This window comes from Augochlora pura, chromosome 6 (genome assembly GCF_028453695.1).
Source record: "Augochlora pura isolate Apur16 chromosome 6, APUR_v2.2.1, whole genome shotgun sequence".
Taxonomy (NCBI): domain Eukaryota; kingdom Metazoa; phylum Arthropoda; class Insecta; order Hymenoptera; family Halictidae; genus Augochlora; species Augochlora pura.
The window spans coordinates 21,326,985-21,345,685 of record NC_135777.1 but is presented as its reverse complement, the minus strand read 5'-3'; the positions used below and the strand labels follow the sequence as shown (position 1 = coordinate 21,345,685).

The 18,701-nt window shown below is 39.2% G+C and overlaps 3 protein-coding genes across 8 annotated transcripts; 1 reads left to right on the top strand and 2 right to left on the bottom strand.

The window, feature by feature from the left end:
• Positions 1 to 83: 83 nt before the first annotated feature.
• Mgtor (nuclear basket protein megator) lies at positions 84 to 9,837 on the bottom strand. 2 transcript variants are annotated; one of them, XM_078182459.1, is made up of 16 exons: positions 9,466 to 9,837; positions 9,049 to 9,211; positions 8,717 to 8,938; positions 8,082 to 8,641; positions 7,598 to 7,989; positions 7,260 to 7,525; positions 6,660 to 7,183; positions 6,061 to 6,585; positions 5,502 to 5,974; positions 4,992 to 5,438; positions 2,932 to 4,929; positions 2,439 to 2,846; positions 2,004 to 2,369; positions 1,861 to 1,924; positions 1,263 to 1,574; positions 84 to 1,126 (listed from the first exon to the last, which is right to left on the bottom strand). In XM_078182459.1, the coding sequence occupies exons 1-16, from the start codon at positions 9,635 to 9,637 to the stop codon at positions 1,008 to 1,010; spliced, it is 7,011 nt and encodes a 2,336-aa protein (XP_078038585.1). In that variant the 5' UTR covers positions 9,638 to 9,837; the 3' UTR covers positions 84 to 1,007. The 2 variants fall into 2 exon arrangements, with proteins under 2 accessions (XP_078038585.1, XP_078038584.1); XM_078182458.1 differs by having other exon boundaries at positions 87 to 1,126; positions 1,741 to 1,924.
• Positions 9,838 to 10,552: 715 nt separating this feature from the next.
• On the top strand, positions 10,553 to 13,399 carry LOC144471057 (pentatricopeptide repeat-containing protein 1, mitochondrial). 4 transcript variants are annotated; one of them, XR_013494213.1, is made up of 4 exons: positions 10,553 to 12,504; positions 12,570 to 12,660; positions 12,749 to 12,878; positions 12,956 to 13,092. XR_013494213.1 is itself a non-coding variant. In XM_078182755.1 (4 exons), the coding sequence occupies exons 1-3, from the start codon at positions 11,092 to 11,094 to the stop codon at positions 13,088 to 13,090; spliced, it is 1,857 nt and encodes a 618-aa protein (XP_078038881.1). In that variant the 5' UTR covers positions 10,555 to 11,091; the 3' UTR covers positions 13,091 to 13,092; positions 13,262 to 13,399. The 4 variants fall into 4 exon arrangements, 3 of the variants coding, with proteins under 3 accessions (XP_078038881.1, XP_078038879.1, XP_078038880.1); XM_078182755.1 differs by adding an exon at positions 13,262 to 13,399 and having other exon boundaries at positions 10,555 to 12,504; positions 12,570 to 12,878; XM_078182753.1 differs by adding an exon at positions 13,236 to 13,376 and having other exon boundaries at positions 10,555 to 12,504; positions 12,570 to 12,878.
• Vir (VIR_N domain-containing protein) lies at positions 13,253 to 18,495 on the bottom strand. Of its 2 annotated transcripts, none has more exons than XM_078182751.1 (6): positions 18,410 to 18,495; positions 18,069 to 18,175; positions 17,890 to 18,002; positions 17,458 to 17,821; positions 13,617 to 17,262; positions 13,253 to 13,545 (listed from the first exon to the last, which is right to left on the bottom strand). In XM_078182751.1, exons 2-6 carry the CDS (start codon positions 18,120 to 18,122, stop codon positions 13,253 to 13,255), a joined length of 4,470 nt encoding a protein of 1,489 aa, XP_078038877.1. In that variant the 5' UTR covers positions 18,123 to 18,175; positions 18,410 to 18,495. The 2 variants fall into 2 exon arrangements, with proteins under 2 accessions (XP_078038877.1, XP_078038878.1); XM_078182752.1 differs by having other exon boundaries at positions 18,386 to 18,459.
• Positions 18,496 to 18,701: the final 206 nt, after the last annotated feature.

Here is an 18,701-nt window from a genome sequence, read left to right as displayed (position 1 = left end):
CTCCCTTATAGAGGAAGGTCGTCTTTATTCTGTCTCCCATTGTGATATTAATTTAATGACGTAATAATAACATTGTAGATGTGATATTATTGAGAAACCTAGGAAATCGTTGTGCGTAGTATGAGTCTCAGTATTTAGGTATTGAAAATTAGCTCTCTTCGCGGTTCGAAGTAAACGAAAAGTATTGACATAGATTTTGGCAACACTTTCAATCGAATAAGAGACTGATGTACTATTCCAAGCTGACGAGAAGGCGTCTGTAAGCAATGCGAGTACGGTTGATCTGAACTCGACTCTGTCAACTCTGCGCTATATATTTAAAACATTTGTTATATTCGTACGCGCTTCAATACCTCGTATTTATTTTAATTTCGCGATCGAAAACGTATCACCGTTGGACGTTTATAAACCATAGGTATTTATTTTATATAGTATTTATTAATATTTATCGCTGACATGTATGAATTTAATCTCGTAACGAAATTCATTAGTTCCGCATGCAACAGTAACGCCAATATTAAATAGAACGACAAGCTCAATAAAAAGTTACTTTCTACAAGTAAATAAATAGGGTAACTTAAATGCTATGTAATTTTTAATGAGTGTATGTATACATGTGTTCTCATCAGCGAAGGAAATAAAAGAGAAGCCGATGAAAGGAATGTCTCTTTCGATTATCGAGATACAGTAAAACAGAAAATGGCGTACCTGCCGCTACTAATTTCCATAGTATAAAATTCTTTTTTATGGTTTCTAAAAGAATGCGTATGAAAACGCTGTTACAGTCTCGTCCCTAGTCTATTAGGAATAACAAACATTGTGTCGTTCAATCTATCTGTACAACATAATTACCATTAATTAATGCTAAATAAAAATATTCTCATTTGAAATGTTGCTATATTAACAGCCCACCAGTCAACCCATTACACCGTTCGGACGCAGAAACGGTAATTCTCGTTTTTTTCTCACGTGATCTGGTATACAAAAAAAAAACATGTCATCTAGTCTTAGAATCGCGCGTATGATGGATATTTAGAGCGCATTCGGCGTCCTCTTGTTCCACGTCCTCTTCCGGTCTCGTTGTTAGGCCCTCTCGTCGCGTGTCCTCCACGAACCACAGGTTGTCCTTCAAAAACAAGAATATCATTCACAGTATTCAATTGATTTGGTGATATGGATACTCCAAAATACCATTCTCCAAAATCAATAAGATCGATTAGGTGCTCAATTATAAATAGTTATCGTAGTTGTCAATTGCTTACCCCTGCCAGACTGGCTTTCCCAAACGATAGGCGTAGGCCGACTACCCCGTGCTGCTCTAAATGGCGACCGAGACGATCTTCTGGCAGTAGCTGTTGTGGCAGCGGCTGCTGCGACTGCAGCTTGTCGCATCACCCTTTGTCGTGTGTTACTAGATGGACTTGCCTCGGCCTCGCAACTCTCTTCCTCAACTTCATCCTCCACTATATCGCTTCCGGGTTCTTCGGTGCCTTCGCCAGCATCAATCGCATCATCCTCTCCAGACATCAATGGCCCAGCTTCCTCTGTACGCTTCTCACTGTCCGAGCTCATTCCTACACAAACAATCGATTCAATTACTCCACGTATTCTTCATTGTTTGTACTCAGTCTGTAGTAATATAAACAGATGATATCGGTGTACCAAGTATTTATAGACTTTGACCATGTTTCGCGACTACCGCTAAACGAACTTGGAGTAATATTAGTTAGTGATCGCTACCTTCAGTCGGTGTCATAGATTCTGTGATTATTTCAGTTTGACTATGTTGCTGATCATCGACACCGACTACACGTATACTAGGTATCGCAGGTTCTTCGCTAGTATCACCAACAGTGGTACCTGTTACTGACGCAGGGGTCACTGAGACCATTGTTTCCGGCTCTTCGGATGGTCCACTGCTTGTCTGGAAACGAATACGACCGATTGAAATAAACGTTGTAGAATAAGAATATCATGAAAATAGGAAGTGAATAATTCCATACCGAAGGTGGTAAATCAGCTGCCGGTGAAACTTGCAAGGGCGTTGTAGGTACGCTACGGCCGGTACCACCGTCATCTAATTGAACCAGGTCCATTCTACTGTCATCCATGCCCTCCTGGACTACTTGTGCCACGCTAGAACTCGACGAACCAAATATCGTTCGAGCTGCTGAACCAGAGGAGGCCGACATGGATGGAGTAGACGATGCAGTCGTAGGTGCTGAGGAGTCTCCAAAGGTGAAACGTCCTTGAGGAACCTGTGGTGAACTAACAGCTTCTCCAAATCCATCTCCGCGACGAGGCACGAACAAAGTTGGAGTACTCGGCACTATACTGTCGTCGCCACCATCCTCGTATCCCTGTTGGGGCTGAAAGATAGTTTCAGAAACATTTCAGAAGTCCATATTGGTTTTATAGTTTATTAAGAAGGTGCATACCAAAAGTAGATGTTGTTGTTGTTGCTGCCTAGGCATTGGTGCAATACCACGCGATGATCTTGTTGCGAATGATGTCGGTGGTTCTCCAGTTGGTCCGGCGCTGCTTATTGCTTCGGACTGTTGTTGTTGCTGGTTTGTGGGTACCGTGACTTGTGCCTGCCTGGGAACTTCTACGCTAGTGGAATCTTCACCCATGATAATCTCAACTTCGTTATTGTCCCTCTCCACCTCGCCCTCGACTTCGTAAGGCATCTCCTCTTCTTCTTCCATCTCGTACGGGTCATTGTCAAATTCTTCCTCTTCTTGCGCTTGGTGGTTACCACCACCCTCACCTTCGTCACAGTCCACTACAACTACACAGCCCTCCTCGACTTCTTCATCCTGATCCCGCTGGCTCGACGTTGGCACCTGAAAATTTTAAGGAACATTTTATTATTCACGTGTTCATAATTTCTGCATTATGATTTATAATATCTTTTCAATCTAACATTACCTGGTACTCGACTTCTGAAGCGCTAGCGCTGGCAGTGGATGCCATTTCTTGTCTGCTGCGTTTGGTTTTGGGACTTAACGCCTGATCCTGCCTACTGTGATCGATACCCTCGATTCCAGATCCTGATGCTGTTGAATCAAGTGTTCTAGGACGCTTATGACCTGTGGAAGCTTGAGACGTGCTCACCGACTGCGTGGAACTACTAGCTACAGTCTGCTGTTGGTCGCTAGCAGCAGGTTGTTGTTGCTGTTGTTGTTGCTCGACTCTTGGGCTGACCAACGCTACAGTCTGCTGTTGTTGTTGCTGCTGCTGTTGCTGTTGACATTGTTGTTGCTGGACATTGAGTGTCTCAGCACTCTCTGGATCCTCTCTTTGCGTTGACTCTGCCGACTCGCTCAACTGAGGCTGTACAACTAGTTGACGCAAAGTGCTGGGAGCCGTCTGCGACGAACTGCTAGTGCTGGCTGGTTGGAAATCCGGAAGACTACTGGTTGGAGAGCTGGTTTCAGTGGTGTGCACCACCTGCTGCTGCGACTGTTGTTGTTGATGAGGCGCTACCATTACTGGTGCACTAGCAGTGGTAGGTAGAACCGCAGCAGTTCTAGATTGAACAACAACACTCATAGGACGGATACTTGCTAACGGAGTCTCAGCTCGAGCGGACATTGGTTTAATATTAGCTGTAGGCGGTTCCGTGGTGGCACTAACGCCACTGACTCCTGCCAACTGACGTTGCAACTGGTTGACTCTTTGCACCAAAGTTTCCTTTTCTGCTTGAATCTCTGATTTTTCGTGCTCCAGACGGGAGATTCTGCCCTCCATCTGAGATTTAAGAGCTACCAGTCGAGCATCGTGTTCACTAGTATCCGATTCCGTAGCACCTGTCTCTAGTTTTGTCTTCAAATCAAGCAATTCTTTCTCGCAGGTTTTCTTCGATTCTGTCAGCTGCATGATCTTCGTTCTAGCACCTTTGAGTACTTGTTTGGCACGCTCTTCTTTCTCAACGCTGGTTTTATTCATCGTGTCTATTTCCTTCTTGAGCAACTCGGCCTCGCTTTGCACAGTCTCCATTTGTCGGGACAACTCGTCGATTTTTGCAGTCAGCTCTATGTTCGCTTGTCGTAGTTCTGCTCGACCTTCTTCTCTCAACTGGTCCTCACGCTCTTGAGATACCTGCGAGGTGTCTTCGGTACCAGAAGTACCAGCTGTCATTCGAGACTCTTCGGTTCTAGTCTTCTCCTCCTCCACCGTTTTCGCGAGATCCTCGTACTGTGTCTTGTATTTCTTTGCTATCTTTCGAATCTGTATCTCTTTGTTCTTGATATCATTAAGGACCGCTTCTTTGTCCCCAAGCTCCTTCTTCAATGTCGCCAGATCTTTAGTCTTGGTGGAAGAGTCAGCGAGAGCTTCACTCAAATCCTGGCTCAGCTTGCGAGCTTCCTCAGAAGTCTTTTGGATTTCTTCACCTTGTGCTTGCACTTGTCTCTGGAGATGAAGCAACTGTTCTTCAAGCTTAGATTTCTCGGTCTTCAGCTGAGCTATCTCTTCAGCACGTTTTGCATATGTTTCTCGCTCTGATGTAAGTAATTTGCTAAGATTCTCACGTTCAGTTTGCAATCTTCGCCAATCTTCTGGACTTGTCTTATTGGCTCTCTCCACCAGCGCGTTGGCTCTTTGTCTCCATCTAGTTGCTTCTGCTTTGAGACTCGAATTCTCTTGCGTCAAAGCTTCAGTCTTCACTTGCAAATCTCTTGTCGAATCTCGAAGTGGGCCTACTTCCTCAGAGAGCGCCGCAACCTTTGCAGTAAGTTCTACCATTCTTGCGCTCAAATTATCCCTTTCCTCTCTCAAAATTCTGTTTGAGTCCGTGATCGCATTCAAAGTTTCAACTTTTCGTAACAGCTCTGCATGCTTGGACGTGGTTACTACATCGATCTCGGATTTCTCTCTTTCTGAATTAAGAACCGCTTCCGTTTCTTTCAATCTCTTTTCGAGCACCTGTGAAAAAAAATGTTCGCTGTTAATTACATACAAGATTATCCACAAATTATAATACTAACCTCTGCTTGAGATTTTATTCTCAGATTCTCCGCCCTAAGAACGTCGAATTTTGTTACAGCCAGATCTTTCTCGCGCCTCAAGTACTTCATTACTCTCAACAATTGTTCTGCCGATTTAGAGTCATCTTCTAATCCACTAAAGCTGCGGTTCATAGTTTCGAAGCTGGTTTCAGGGCTTTCTCGGTCACTGATCTTGGTTTGTTGACTATGCATGATCGCTGTTTTATCGCTCAACTCCTGAATTTGATTGTGTAAAATAGCATTTTGTGCATCTAAGTCATTTATACGTTCTTGCATTTCATGCATTTCAGCATGGAATTTCTTTTCCCTTTCTTGACAAGCCGATCTTTCAAGTTCCAAAGCTTCTACGGCACTGTTTCTTTCCTGAGTTAAGGTTGTAATTTTCTGGTCCACTAACCGTGCTTCTTCTTTAATCTTAGCTAATGCCTAGCACAAAAAAGCATAGATTAGACTACCTTATACCAAGTTCAAATATCTTACAATATTTACCTGCAGGTCTGCTGAATGCAGAACCATTTCTCTAGCGTATTTTTCTTCAGCTTCTTTCGCAGTTACCGAAGCAGATTGTAAATCACTTTTGACAATCTCTAATTCTCCTTTAACTTCATCTAGCTCCTCAAGTTTTCTTTCTGCATCAGCTAATTTTTCTCTTAGTTCTGAATCAGTTTCTTGTCTACCGCTAGAAACTCTTGCTAATTCTTCCACTAGCTCCTGCACTCTCTTGTGAAGACCCATTATTTCTACGCGTGCATCCTTCAAAGCCTTTTCTAATTCTTCTCTAGATTTATTGTGCTGCGCGGTCAGCTCTCTTAATTGCGCTTCTGAACTCTCGGCTATGTCACAATATTGTTGGCTTTGCTGCCGTGCAGCTTTCAACTGTTCCGACAATGATTTTGCCTCCGCCTGCGTTGTCGCAAGTTGCATCTCAACTTCTTTTAATCTCTTCACGAGATTTTCATCACCTGCAAGTTTAAGTAGCCACAGAATTTTATATAAAATCATCAACTAACTGATCATACAAAAATACAATTCCATATTTTGAACTTACCAGTAAAAGGCTTTGATATAGCATGGCTAACAGCTTGTCTAAGTTTATTGTTAAGCTCCTCGATCCGCTGTGCATTCTGAGAATCGGATTCGCGAGCTTGCTCCAATTCTGTTTTTATTTGCTGTGTTATATTACGTTCCTCGGCAAGCCTTTCTTGCGCTGTAGTAAGTTGTCTCTCCAAATGGCTAGACAATTCCCTAAATCTGTCTTGTTCTTCTTGTAACCGCCGTCGCAATGCTGCACACTCCCGTATCGCATCGTCCAGACGTTGTTCTGCACGCAAATGACCCTCAGCTTGGACACGCTCTAAACTAGCTTTAATAGACTCAACATCTGCTCGCAATAAAGCGTGCGTTTGCCGCTCTCGTTGGAATATTTCACGTTCCTTGAGCAGACGACCTTCCGAATCTCGTAGAAGTTGTCTCTCTTGTCGCGAGTTCTCTAGCTGCACTTCTGCTCGAGATAGTCGCGTTTGAGCTGACAAAGTTTCGTCTTTCAGAATCATCAAGCTCTGTTCGTGTTTACCTGTGAATAAAAATAATTTTAGAGCTTGTACGACCACAAATTTGCTTTAACAGATATTAATAAATTCATCCTACCGATTGTTACGTTGTAATTGAAACATTTCTCTTCGAGCACCTTTATTTGGGATTTGTAAGAAGAAACGTTTGCTTGTAGGAGATTAAATCTATCATTCGCAGAGTCTAATTGCGCTTTCAATCTACAACAGCGACCCGAACTTGCTTCCGCTTGCTTTCTAAGCCTCTCTACTTCTTCGCCCAACATTTTCTCGTGAGCAGTTCTTTCTTTTCTGTAAGTGTCGAATTCGTCTGTAACCTGTTTCAATTTAGTTTCACAGTCTGTCAATTGCTTCTTCAATTCTGTTTCTACGTTAGCATCGGTAGTAGTGACTTTAGACGACTCGTCGGTGGTCAGTTTCTCTTTGTCTTCTTCCTTGACTTCTTGTTCAGACGTATCCATAGCCTCCTTCTCCGATGTACCTGTCTGCTTCAAGCATTGTTGATACATATTTTTATACATATCTCTTTGTCTCATAAGACCCTCCAACATTTTCGTTTGTCTGTCCTGAGCAGCTTGCATGTCCTCCAACTGTTCTAAATACCTGTTATTGATTCAAAGAATTTATACTAGTTCAAATATTTATAAAGATATGATCGATGTAAAATAAAACTACAAACCTGTCCAACTTCTCTTTCATTTCTCCAGAATTGATTTCATCAGATGCTTTTTCAATCTCTTCCTGTCTTGATGATATAGTACGAACTATTGATAATAATTTTTGATTGTTTTCTTGCAATTCTTCAATGTCTTTAAAAGTGACAAGCTTTCTACTGATGATCTCCGATGTAGCGAGATTGTCCATACCTGCAGTATTCGAGAATTCACTCGAATGCATGGTTAAACCACTTCTGTTCTCTTGTACTTCTTTCAAAAGGAAACACACCTAGAATATAGCAACAGTTATTTATAATTTCATGCAATTTCATAGAAAAATGCAATAACAATTTCTACGTACCTGACGCGCCAAATCTGATAACTCTCTCTTCAGCCTTTGATTTTCCTTAGTATGATGTTTAGCAATACGATTCGCTTCGTCTGATGTTTCCTGCAACGTATGGTTCTCAGCTAGAAGTTCATCTAATCTAGATGTAAGTGTCGCGATATTGGCCTTAGCAGTTTCATAATCTTCGCGTTGTTGCTGCAAAATGGGTGCCTTTTCCTCTAGTTCACGCAGGATAACATCCATCTGAGATTTTAAACGTTCATTCTCTACGCGTTGCGATGTTAATTCATTCGTTACTTCGACTAATTGTGTATAAATTTGCGTCAGACTGAGACCTTTCCTCAACACGCGGCTGGCAATGGCCGCTGTTGGTGCAAGTTGCTCAACAGCTTGATCCAATCGTTCTATAAAAGAATAATGACAATGGTTAATTAAGAGAAAAAATCACATTTATTTAAGCAATTATATATTATTAATAAAAATAATTATATATTACCTTGCTTGATATTCTTAAGCAACTCATTCGCATGTTCCAATTCTTTTGAAAGTTCTTCTATCTTCTGTTCCTTTTCTTCTAAATCTTCTTTGTGCTGTAACTGAAGCTGATTGTGCGTTGTCTCAAGTCCACCATACTGTTCAGTAGCATGCTCTAATAATTCTTGTAGTTCTTTAACTGCATTGCTAAATTCTTCAGCTTTAGCATTGGCTTCATCGGCCATGGATTTATAAAGATCTGTTAGTCTGGTTTGTGCACCAATCTCTTCTCTATAAGAAGCGTGCATAGAAATTTCTTGTGTACGTTGTTCCTCCAGTTTCTGGGACAGTTCATCACAGCGCCTTTGTAAAGATGTATAAGATTCTCGCAACTTCGTTGCTGCTTCATTAGCGATGCGTAATTCTTCGTCGCGTTGTGACAAACGAGTATCGGTTATAAGAGCCCGTGAAGATGATTCAGCTCTAGTAGCTTGTAATTCCGACATCCTCTTTGCTAATTCTTCTTCAAGTCCTGCCATTTGTTGTTGAATCAAAGTTCTCTCTTGCTCTAGTCGTTTCTCCCTAAAAAATTGTATTACATTCATTGTACACAGCCAATAAGATTGCATAGCACATTAAAACAAAAAGAAATCATACTTAAATTCGAGGGTCATTTCACGACTCCGAATCTCTTCTGACTCTGCGAGTGCTTGACATTTGGATGCAACTGCATTCTGTAGTTGTGTACCTAGAGAAGATATTTCTGTATGCATTCTTTCAATCTCTGTATCCCGTCTTTCAACCTGTAGTTGCAATGCATTTCGTTCGTCCACAACCGTGTCTCTGTGTCTGCGTAACTCTGTGTTCTCTTTCTCCAACCTGTAATGTTATATATTAAATTAGCCTTGAAAACTCTAGTAATTACCTCCAAACTATATAATGGGCAAAAAATATTGCAATTATTATATCATGTATACATTTCTAGGTACCTCTTAACAGAGTCCTGCAATTTTGATATTTCACTCTTAGATTCATCCAAATTGTTTTGTAATTCAGAAGTATACTTCTCTGACAAAGTCAACTTCTCCTTGCATTCCTCAAAATTTGACTTCTCTTCTGTTAAATTCTTTTGCAGTTTCTCTAAAGTTTGATCTGGAAATACATAATATAATCAAGTTCACTTCGAAATATGTAAACAGGTCTATCTAGACCAGACCAGTAATTAAAGACAGAGGAAATGCAATCTGAAATGTTTATTCGAACAATGAATAATTGCAAAATATGCGCTCTATTAACACCGATAAAAAAAGGCGCCTTCTGCACGTGAAAAGAAATTATCTTGCCCGTGTAAATAAACCGGGCGATCGTTACTGAAGCAAAAAATGTGAAATTCAATCGTGTCTTACCAAAATTCTTTTTATTGGTTTCGAAAACTGCCTTAGCTGTAATGTAACGTTCGAATTTCTCGTTAAAGAACGCATTTAACTTCTTAACGAATCCTTCTGGGATTCGTGTCAATTCATCGTCACTTAAAACCTCTCGTAACGCGTTGTGCTCGCTCTCGTCAGTCTTTTCCATCTTCCCTCGTCGTGCGGCGTTCCGTTAATCGAGCAAATCTTTCTTTAATAATAAACTCGTACTTCTAGATAAATTGTGTTCAATTGATGGCGCATTTGATGATACATTCAGAATCTATCTACTGTATTTTTCTTTGTAAATCACTATGATCTTTATTGTACTGACGCGGACGCGGCTAACTGGAAACGGTCGAAACTACAGCCAACAACTACAATGAGCTTCACCATATTGAACTTCGCCATTCTGAGCCTTTTTATCCCCCCACTATTTTAATGCGCATCCAGCGCCGCGCAGTTAGTTTAGAAAAAGAACAGGAGATGATCGAGAGAGACAGAACGAAACCAGCGGCCTCTGTATGTGAATGTCCACATGGACGAGAGACCCAGGCCGTCTCGCTCGACTGTGCTTGCGGTCTCGCTTCTCTCGCGCATCTATTTGCCTATTGCTCCATCTGAAACACTCAGCGCGATATTCGATTTGTATTTTTCGCCCGCAGGTTTCTCGATCGCACGGTCTAGCGTATTTGCGATCGTCTCGAGACGATGATTATTTCTACAATTATATTTTGAAGCATCTGAGTTCGAAAACCTCTTTCAACAGTTTTTCTCAATTGTGAACACATTAAAGTATTTTCATGTCGAATTTTCATAAGTTGAATATCACGCCAAGTGTTCTAGATGGAGCACCAGTCAAATGGATGCGCGAATAGAGTGAGATTGCAAAACATGGTAAAGTGAGACAAGCTACATTGGTCGTCTATGTGACTTGTTTCACTTTTGGTGTAGTGATGTCGTGTTCTCTTGCTCGTTCGCCACTTCCTCTCTTTGTCTAAAACTATGAGGGCAGCACTGCTTAGCTGTGAAGCGTCAACGAATCAGAGAAAAACAGTTTCTGTACCTACCCTCATATTTCTAAGCGCTTTGCCCCCGATATCGAGCACCTATTGTAACTAATTTACCGGCATTAACTTTATTATGTATTTTGAAATAAGGAATTAATTAACGTACAATCGACGAATGTATACGTAAACTTTTTCTCGACTGAAGTTCTCTTCTAATCAAAATGTAATTTCATTCTGTACGAAATATCTGATATCTGCGTTTTACATTTTTCTTGAAGTTAATGCGTACTATATTTATATATACGTGTTGAATAAATTCACGCTTTTTCTCTTAATACAATTTTTTAAAAATAGGTACTTCTTTATGCCGTACAAATATATGTGTTTAGTTTTGTATAAATTGTGCTTTTAATAAAACTACAATTGTATGTAATAGACGCGGCAAAAATATGTTTTGTATTTTACATGCAGCATGGTGTATTGAACAGCTGTACACGATGTATCTACACTATAATAATTGTAACTGTTTTACGTAAATGATACGTATACTATTTACCATATAGTTAATTATCATTTATTTATGAATTGAAGAGGAGTCATTAATTCAATCAAGATGTTTTCATTGAAGATAAATTCAGTGTTAAAATTGGGTACCTTAATAGGTTATTTAGGCAACAATTTTCATTACATAAAATATATAAATTATGTATATTGTACGAATGCAAGATCTAAATGTTACTCGTTACACATTAACAAGTCTGATAAAAAGAATGAATTAGAAGAAACTAGGAGAAATCTTTTACATCAGTCTGAATCAAACAGAAGTTTTTGTACAGCGACTCCCAAAGATGCTAATGTATTTGGAGATCTTGCATATGAAAAATATGAGAGGGTCGAAATGGATGAAGCAGAGAAGGAAGAAGAGGAATTTACCGAAAATGATGCAAAAGTGCCGAAATGGAGAAAATATAGTCATGGGCAATACTGTAATCTTATCAAATCCCACATAAGCGATGGAAATTTGGACTTAGCATTAAGTGTATTGGATTTAGTTAAAGAGAATCGTGACAAACCTACTACACACATGTATAATTTATTAATTTATGGGTATGCACAAAAAGGACTGTTGCAAATGTGCTTTAAGCTTTACAACAGATTAAAGAAACATGGTTTAAATCCTTCTGAAGCAGTATATAATAACTTACTTAATGCTTGTGCTTTGTCAAAAGACACAAATAAAGCATTGGAGTATTTACAACAACTACGAGAAAATTTTTATCAAAAGAATGTTGTTTTAAATGCAACACATTATGCAACTATTGTAAAAGCTTATGCTTGGCATAAAAAAGTTGATATTGCCTTTGAATTAGCAGACGAAGCAAGAGACAAAAACTTGGTCTCAGACGATTTATATGTTGCTTTATTTCATGGTGCAATTAGTGATGAACAAAATGGATTGAAATATGCTTTAGCTCTGTGGCATCAAATGAATAAATATCGCATTAAAAAAACCATAATTCATTACAATCTACTGTTCAGAGCAATCAGAGATACAAAGTTTGGTGAACTAAAAGTAAATGATTTTCTAATACCGGATACACCTGATTCTCAAATTGTACTTAAACCAGCGGGAAGACCGGACTTGCTAGCATCTCCACCAGTATTAAGTTATCCACTTCTTTCTCTTATTGAAAATAAATTTAAGAATGAAAGTAAAGACCCTATAAATACTGAAATCTCACCAGATAATGAATCAATAATGTCTCAAAATTTGAATGAAATATTGATGTCTAATAAACTAATTTTATTCGGTGGATTAGAGACATTATTAACAAGAATGAAAAGCGACAAGGTAATTCCTGATGCGAAGACTTTAACTCTTATCATGGAACTGCTACCAGATTCTATTGCAGTTGAAGAAAAATTTATGGAATATATTAATAATAATCGGCTGGAAGTAGACATAAGTTTCTATAATATGCTTATTAAGAAAAGAAGTTTTAGAAGACAGTATAAAGCAGCAAAAGTAAGTATTTAGTAAATAGTATTTAATTAATTCTTTCTATTTCTGATGTTTAATTTGTATCTCAGGATGTTCTCTCTGAAGCCCAAAGACGACATTTAAGCCCAAACATTATAACGTTTGGAGTACTAGCCTTAGCATGCCCAACCCTTCAATATGGCAAGGAACTTCTAGAACAAATGGATATGCTTGGTTTTCAAGCAAATGGGGTAATATTGGGGACGCTAATTCGTGCGGCATGTTTCAGGAAAGACTTCCGATATATCCAATTTTTACTGAATTATTCATTGGAAAATAATATAAAGCTAACTAACTATGTATATCAAGTCTTGACAAATTTTGACCGACTAGTATTGGAAGAAATAAAAGATCATAATGTACTTAAATTATTTTTATCGATAAAAATTACGTTATTTTCTATTAAACTATATCTAATTGTTTATTGGTATTTCAGAAATCATACACTCGTAGCGAATTACGCAAATTGTCAAATGACTATAACAGTTACAAGTTATTCTACAATGCATGGAAAGAAAAGATGGAAAAGGATGATATAGTTAAAATGTCGAAAGAAAAGTACAAGGCGTAATTGTAAGGATATTTCTAAGATGTTCCGTTTTAGTTCATATGCAAATAGTTCTATTATTGTAAAAAGAGTTTTATACAAAACTTAGTTTACGATATATTAAATCTATTACAAAATTGTTCATCTTGTTTTAATTGGCAAATTATAGACTGGGTGTTGTTGAATTCAACGTAGATAAGGTGGTCGAGTTTCTTGAGCCCACGGTCTGCTCCTCGTTCCTGCATTTATCGTCCGTGAGGGGCAAGTGCCGCGAATGCTTAGTTTGTTATATCCTGTTGGTCCTGTTGGTTGTGCACCACAAGTTTCTAATGCTACAAAATCATCGACATGAAGAGATGGCGGCCGTGACGTATTTGGCGGTCTAGATCGGAATGGATCTGCACCTCTGCCTACACCACCTACTACTGGACCACCTCTCAAGGAATTGGAAAACTGGGTTCTACCCCGCATAGGTGTGACTGTAAAAGAATAGGAAAATTATAAACAAAATTTATACGAATGTACAAAGTATCCATAAAACATAGCTTACCAAACGGTTGTTTCACTTTTGAAACAGGTGACGTCGATTGCTTCTGTATATCCCTAGTTTCCTGATCATCGTTCTGAGACTTTGATTGCAGTGGTTGAGTAGCATCATCAGGCGGTGCCTTAGAGCACAAGTTCTGGGCTTCTGCCAATAAATTAAAATCAGCTGGAAGCAGTTCACTAGCAAGAGTTAAAAGATCTATAGTATTCTCAGTTGCTACTTGAGTCGAAGACACGAATGTATATTTCTTTGGTCGTCTCGACACGGGATCCAGTGTTCGTAGACATCGCTGAGAAAATTGATTCAATAATGCTTCCGGAGTTGGTAATAATGGTTCTAACATTTCCGGAATCGGTTCTTTTTCTTCCTTGTCTTCAGCGGATTTCAAAATCTCTACTAACTCCTGCGCCCTCTTAATCTTTTCTAAGGGATGATCATTCTTGTCCCATGATATTAATGATGCCAGTTGCTGCACACGTAAATGCAACGATCTGCATTGTGATTCTGATGCAATTAAATTTTCTAAGAACGTTATAGTTAAATCTATAACCTGTTGATCTTCAGGTTCGTGTAAAGTAGAAACATGTTCTAGTAACGACCGCAACGCGTCAGGATTATTTTCTAAACAACTCTTTACATGGTACAGACCATAGTTGTGGCTACTAAGAGATACAAGTATTCTAAGCGTACTTTGGATCACCTCGGACTCAAACTTTGTACTAGTCGCTAGAATGTCGATGAGGGCTGCCAAAATTGATAGAAGTGGCTCCTTACTTGGCACCGAATGTGTCAAACCTTTTTCAAAAGCCTCATTGGTAACCTCCTGCATTAGACTCAGTGTACAATCACACAATGTTTCAAAGATATCAAGTATTTCATACTGTGTTCTAATGTCGCTTGTGCTTTTCAGTGCGTTGCACATCATCTCAATAACCGGCGGATATTTTTGATCAGACTTGACCTGTGCTCGTGATGCTGGACTAGTTAATGTTAGTAATGTTGCCTTCATAGGTGCGTGTCTAGCAAGCTCACTGAGCAATGCAAGAATCAAAACATTATTTTCTAAAGGAGCTGCAGCTATTATACCATCGAGTAAGCATCTACCAACAAGTAATGCTGTAGGTGCTGCTAAATCGCTCAATTGCATACATACTTTCGAGAGAAGGATTAATAGATCCTTATTCCAGCTAGCACACAGCAGCCTCAAAGTTTCGGTCAAATTGTTTGCTTGGGCCTGTAGATGAGCAGACCACAATTTTCTAAAGCCTAACAATCTAGTAGCGTCTTCGGTTATAGTTTCTTTCAAAGTTAAAACGGGAGGTAAAAGTCTTGTCAAGAGCTTCAAGCCAGGTATGAAATTACAAGGACTAAGAGAAACCATTTTTAAAACTTCACCCAGCATCTGCGTCCACAGAGATTTTGCTACGTTTCCTGATCCATCTGAATCTACGGCTTGTGTAAATACTAAAAGAGTTCCCACTATTTCCTCGGATAAAGTTTGTACAATTCTGACAGGAGGAATAGCTTCGACCAGTGAGTAGACACCGAGAAGCGGTACCACAGCTGTTAGGTCTTTAAAATCTGTCGCCATACATTTTACAAGACGTTCCAACAATGCTCTTGTCAATTTCACACAAGGCAGAAGCAGTGCAACCAATGCCAAGCCTCTTCGTCCTGTTAGGGCTGCACGATGCAAGAACGGCTGTTCATAAAACTCCGAAATGTTTGCCATCACTGCAATAAGAGCTGTTAAACCATCTGCAGCAAACAACTGAGTTAATGCATTCCTATACTTCAACTCGATATAAGGTTCTAATGAATCCACATCATTATTAAATGGGAAAACGAGATAATACAAAATTCTGCATGCTGTAATTAACTGTCCTGGAAGAGATGCCGCCTTATCCGCGTTTTTTCTAATACAAGACACAAGCGGAAATACATCTCCATAATTCCAATGACTCGGCTGCGCAGCTGTAGTAATGTAGGAAGTAACATCCTTTAAAACCGCTTGGACTCGTGATTTCTCTAAGATCGTAGCCGCACGGTTCTGAAATACCTCTATTCGGTCAGAGTATCTAATCGTTGCTGATATGATCTCCGCAGAAAATTCACAGAGATTTGGATCGGAAAGATGGGGTATTAAAATATCGATAAACTCTCCTATAGGAAGAACTGTTATTATAGCTTGTAAACCTTCTGGGAACGTCAGAAAAGAGTGAAGCTTTTTTAGGGCCAACCAATCTGAAGGCTGATGTTTCAAGCGTAATAAACATTGTACAACTTGAAGTCGCCAGGCGAGAACGGATCCTGCGCCAGGTAAATCACATTTCAAAGCTTTTAGAATTAATTTTGTGACTTCCGGTTCTCTTAATAGATACAATAAACCCTCCTTTGTGTCAGAAAGACGTAATAGAAAATATCGAGTAGCTTTGATCAAGTTCAAGTCTGATTTGGGGGAAGTAAGCGCCACGAGAACGTGATACAAGAGCTTGTGATGCTCGAAATATGCTATCAGGTGGCAACGTGGATTTCGGTTTTGCTCCCGCTCGAATTCCATCTGTGCCCCAGCTGGAAGCTGGCGTTTTGGCTGAGCCATTAATGTGGGTGCACACACATAAGTATTTGTCAATTCAGTTACAGCTAGTTCATTGAGTTCCTTCATCTCCTCAAGAAATTCATAGGTGTGTACTTTTCGGAGCATCGAACTCAATGCGTACTTTAATCTCGCCAATTTAGCTGTATCCAACATCATCAGAGCATTCTTGTACAAATTGCTTTTCGACTTAAGAAATTCTTGAACAATCACAGGGCTTATCAATGCAGCATCCAAGGTACGTAAAGCAGAGAGTTTTACAGGAAGAGCCACATTTTCGCGCATACATAACGCTAATAGTTTGTAAGGGGCGTCTACTTTCAATAGTATATCCGGACCTTGGGAAAGCTTGCATAACGCTTCTGCTAATCGTACACCAACCTTCACGTGTCGAACTTTGTAAGCTGGTTGAGGCTGAGCACGTGCAAGATCCATATCTAATCCGGCACTCACAATGTTTGTTAAATCATTAAAATCAGTACAATTCAAATGAAATGGGCTGAGTATCACACACAAGGATTCACAGTTATGAACAAACGTTTCTTTTTCTTGTCCGGATGCATTGTTGAAATGTAAGACCGACTTTGATAGCGACTGAAATATTTCATGTATCTTCTCCAACATTTCTGGGTTAACTGAATACTCTTCGGCGATATTTGCTAATTTCTCTAGCTCCAGTAGATCGGGCGGAGTTAAGGAATAGATATCATCTAACTGAATATTTTCACATTCGTATTCTGCAGCTGAGGGCATATCATCTGCCATTATATCTTCATCAGACAAGATGGGTTCAAACGGTTCTCCTGTTTCTTGTTCAGCCGCATCTTGCTCTCCTTCCTCTTCTTCCGCTGATATGGACTCAGGGCTCAAAGAAACCAAAGATTCTGAAGGCGGTGAGGAAGGACGTTTCGTAGGTTTTGGAGCACCATTTCCACTGTCATCTTCCCAATGTGCAACATCTATCTTTCCAGTATCTGATGTTGAATTTCTCGACGATTCTACAGTTTGTATCGGTTGTATAGGAGGTGGCGGTGTCGCTGCTACACATGTTTCCTATAAATCCCAGATAAATGTTACAGAAACACATGCAGGACTTTCAATTACAAATTGGATAAATTACATAATGATGCAGCTCCACTTTTCACCCATTTTTTGTTACAAATACTATTTCATTAACTTAATTTTAAATTGCTGCTTCTTACTGAATTACCAAACAGTGGAGTTGCCTCATGGCACATTTTTACTTACACTTGAATTTGTCTGCGTTTGATTCTCATAATACCAATCAGATTGTTGTTCTGATATTTGAACAGTATTTTCTACTGTTTCCTCTAATCCACTCGCACAAGCAGCAGAACCAGCAGCCGAGCTGATAACTTCTTGTGGATTGCTTAAAGATTTTGTCAGCGATCCATACACAGCTAAAGTAATAGTGGTATACCATCCTCTCAACACCAATCCATCGGTTGGTATTTGCTTTCTTTCACATTCCAGCTGAATATGAACATTTTGTTTGTACTCTAATTCTCCTAAAGATTCGAAAGTAGAAGCTCCAGGTTTACTTAGATCATTCACAAAAAATTCAATTTCAAATTGTGATGGATTGGTAGCCCTGCAAATAAAACAATTTACTGATTACCTCCGATCTATGATAGTATTTCATTAATGAATCTGATTTACCCCAAGCGAACACCTCCAGGAAAATCTGCTTGTACTCTAGCACCCAAAGGAATAATTCTAACTTCGCTAATATATACAGGTTTGGGGAACTGCACCAAATCTAAATTGAGTTCCTGAAAGGAATAATGAAATATTTTATAGTATTCTCACAAGGACAGTTGATATAATTTTGTACTTACTTCAGAAATATCATGTGAGAATGTGTCGAAGAATAACAATTCTGTACTATCCATGTCTTATTTGGGTCAGTATATAAGTCCACATTGGAGTTGCATCTTCTTTAAAACTATAACAATATCATTATCTTGATCGGTTAATCTCACTCGCTAAATATTTGTACATATTGATATCTTACGAGTGTATAAAAAATTTGTTATATTCATGTTATTTTAAAATTTAGTTTGTTTATAAAAATCATAATAATCGAACCGTGCCATGGTAAAATAAGAAGGAAATCTAAAAACATTCTACACCTGTACAATAATAATCTATATACCTTTTTGCATTTATTTTGTAATACCTTAATCTACACCAACAATCGAAATAACAGTCCACCTTATTACTATTTTCTGCCACTATACTAGGTCCTACTTTTGCACACCTTCAGGCCACAACTTGATCCTTCAGTGAGGGTTTACATAGATATTTTTTTTGCTCTGATTGGCTAACGATTCACAGGCTACACTATGCATTAGATGCGCAGTAAAATGGTGGGAATGTGCGAGCCAGTTTAGAAAATAAGAAAAGTTTTCAAGATTGGGTCCCATTTTTGTATAACAATTTGAGATTTGAAGTTAATAGGCGTCGTTAAC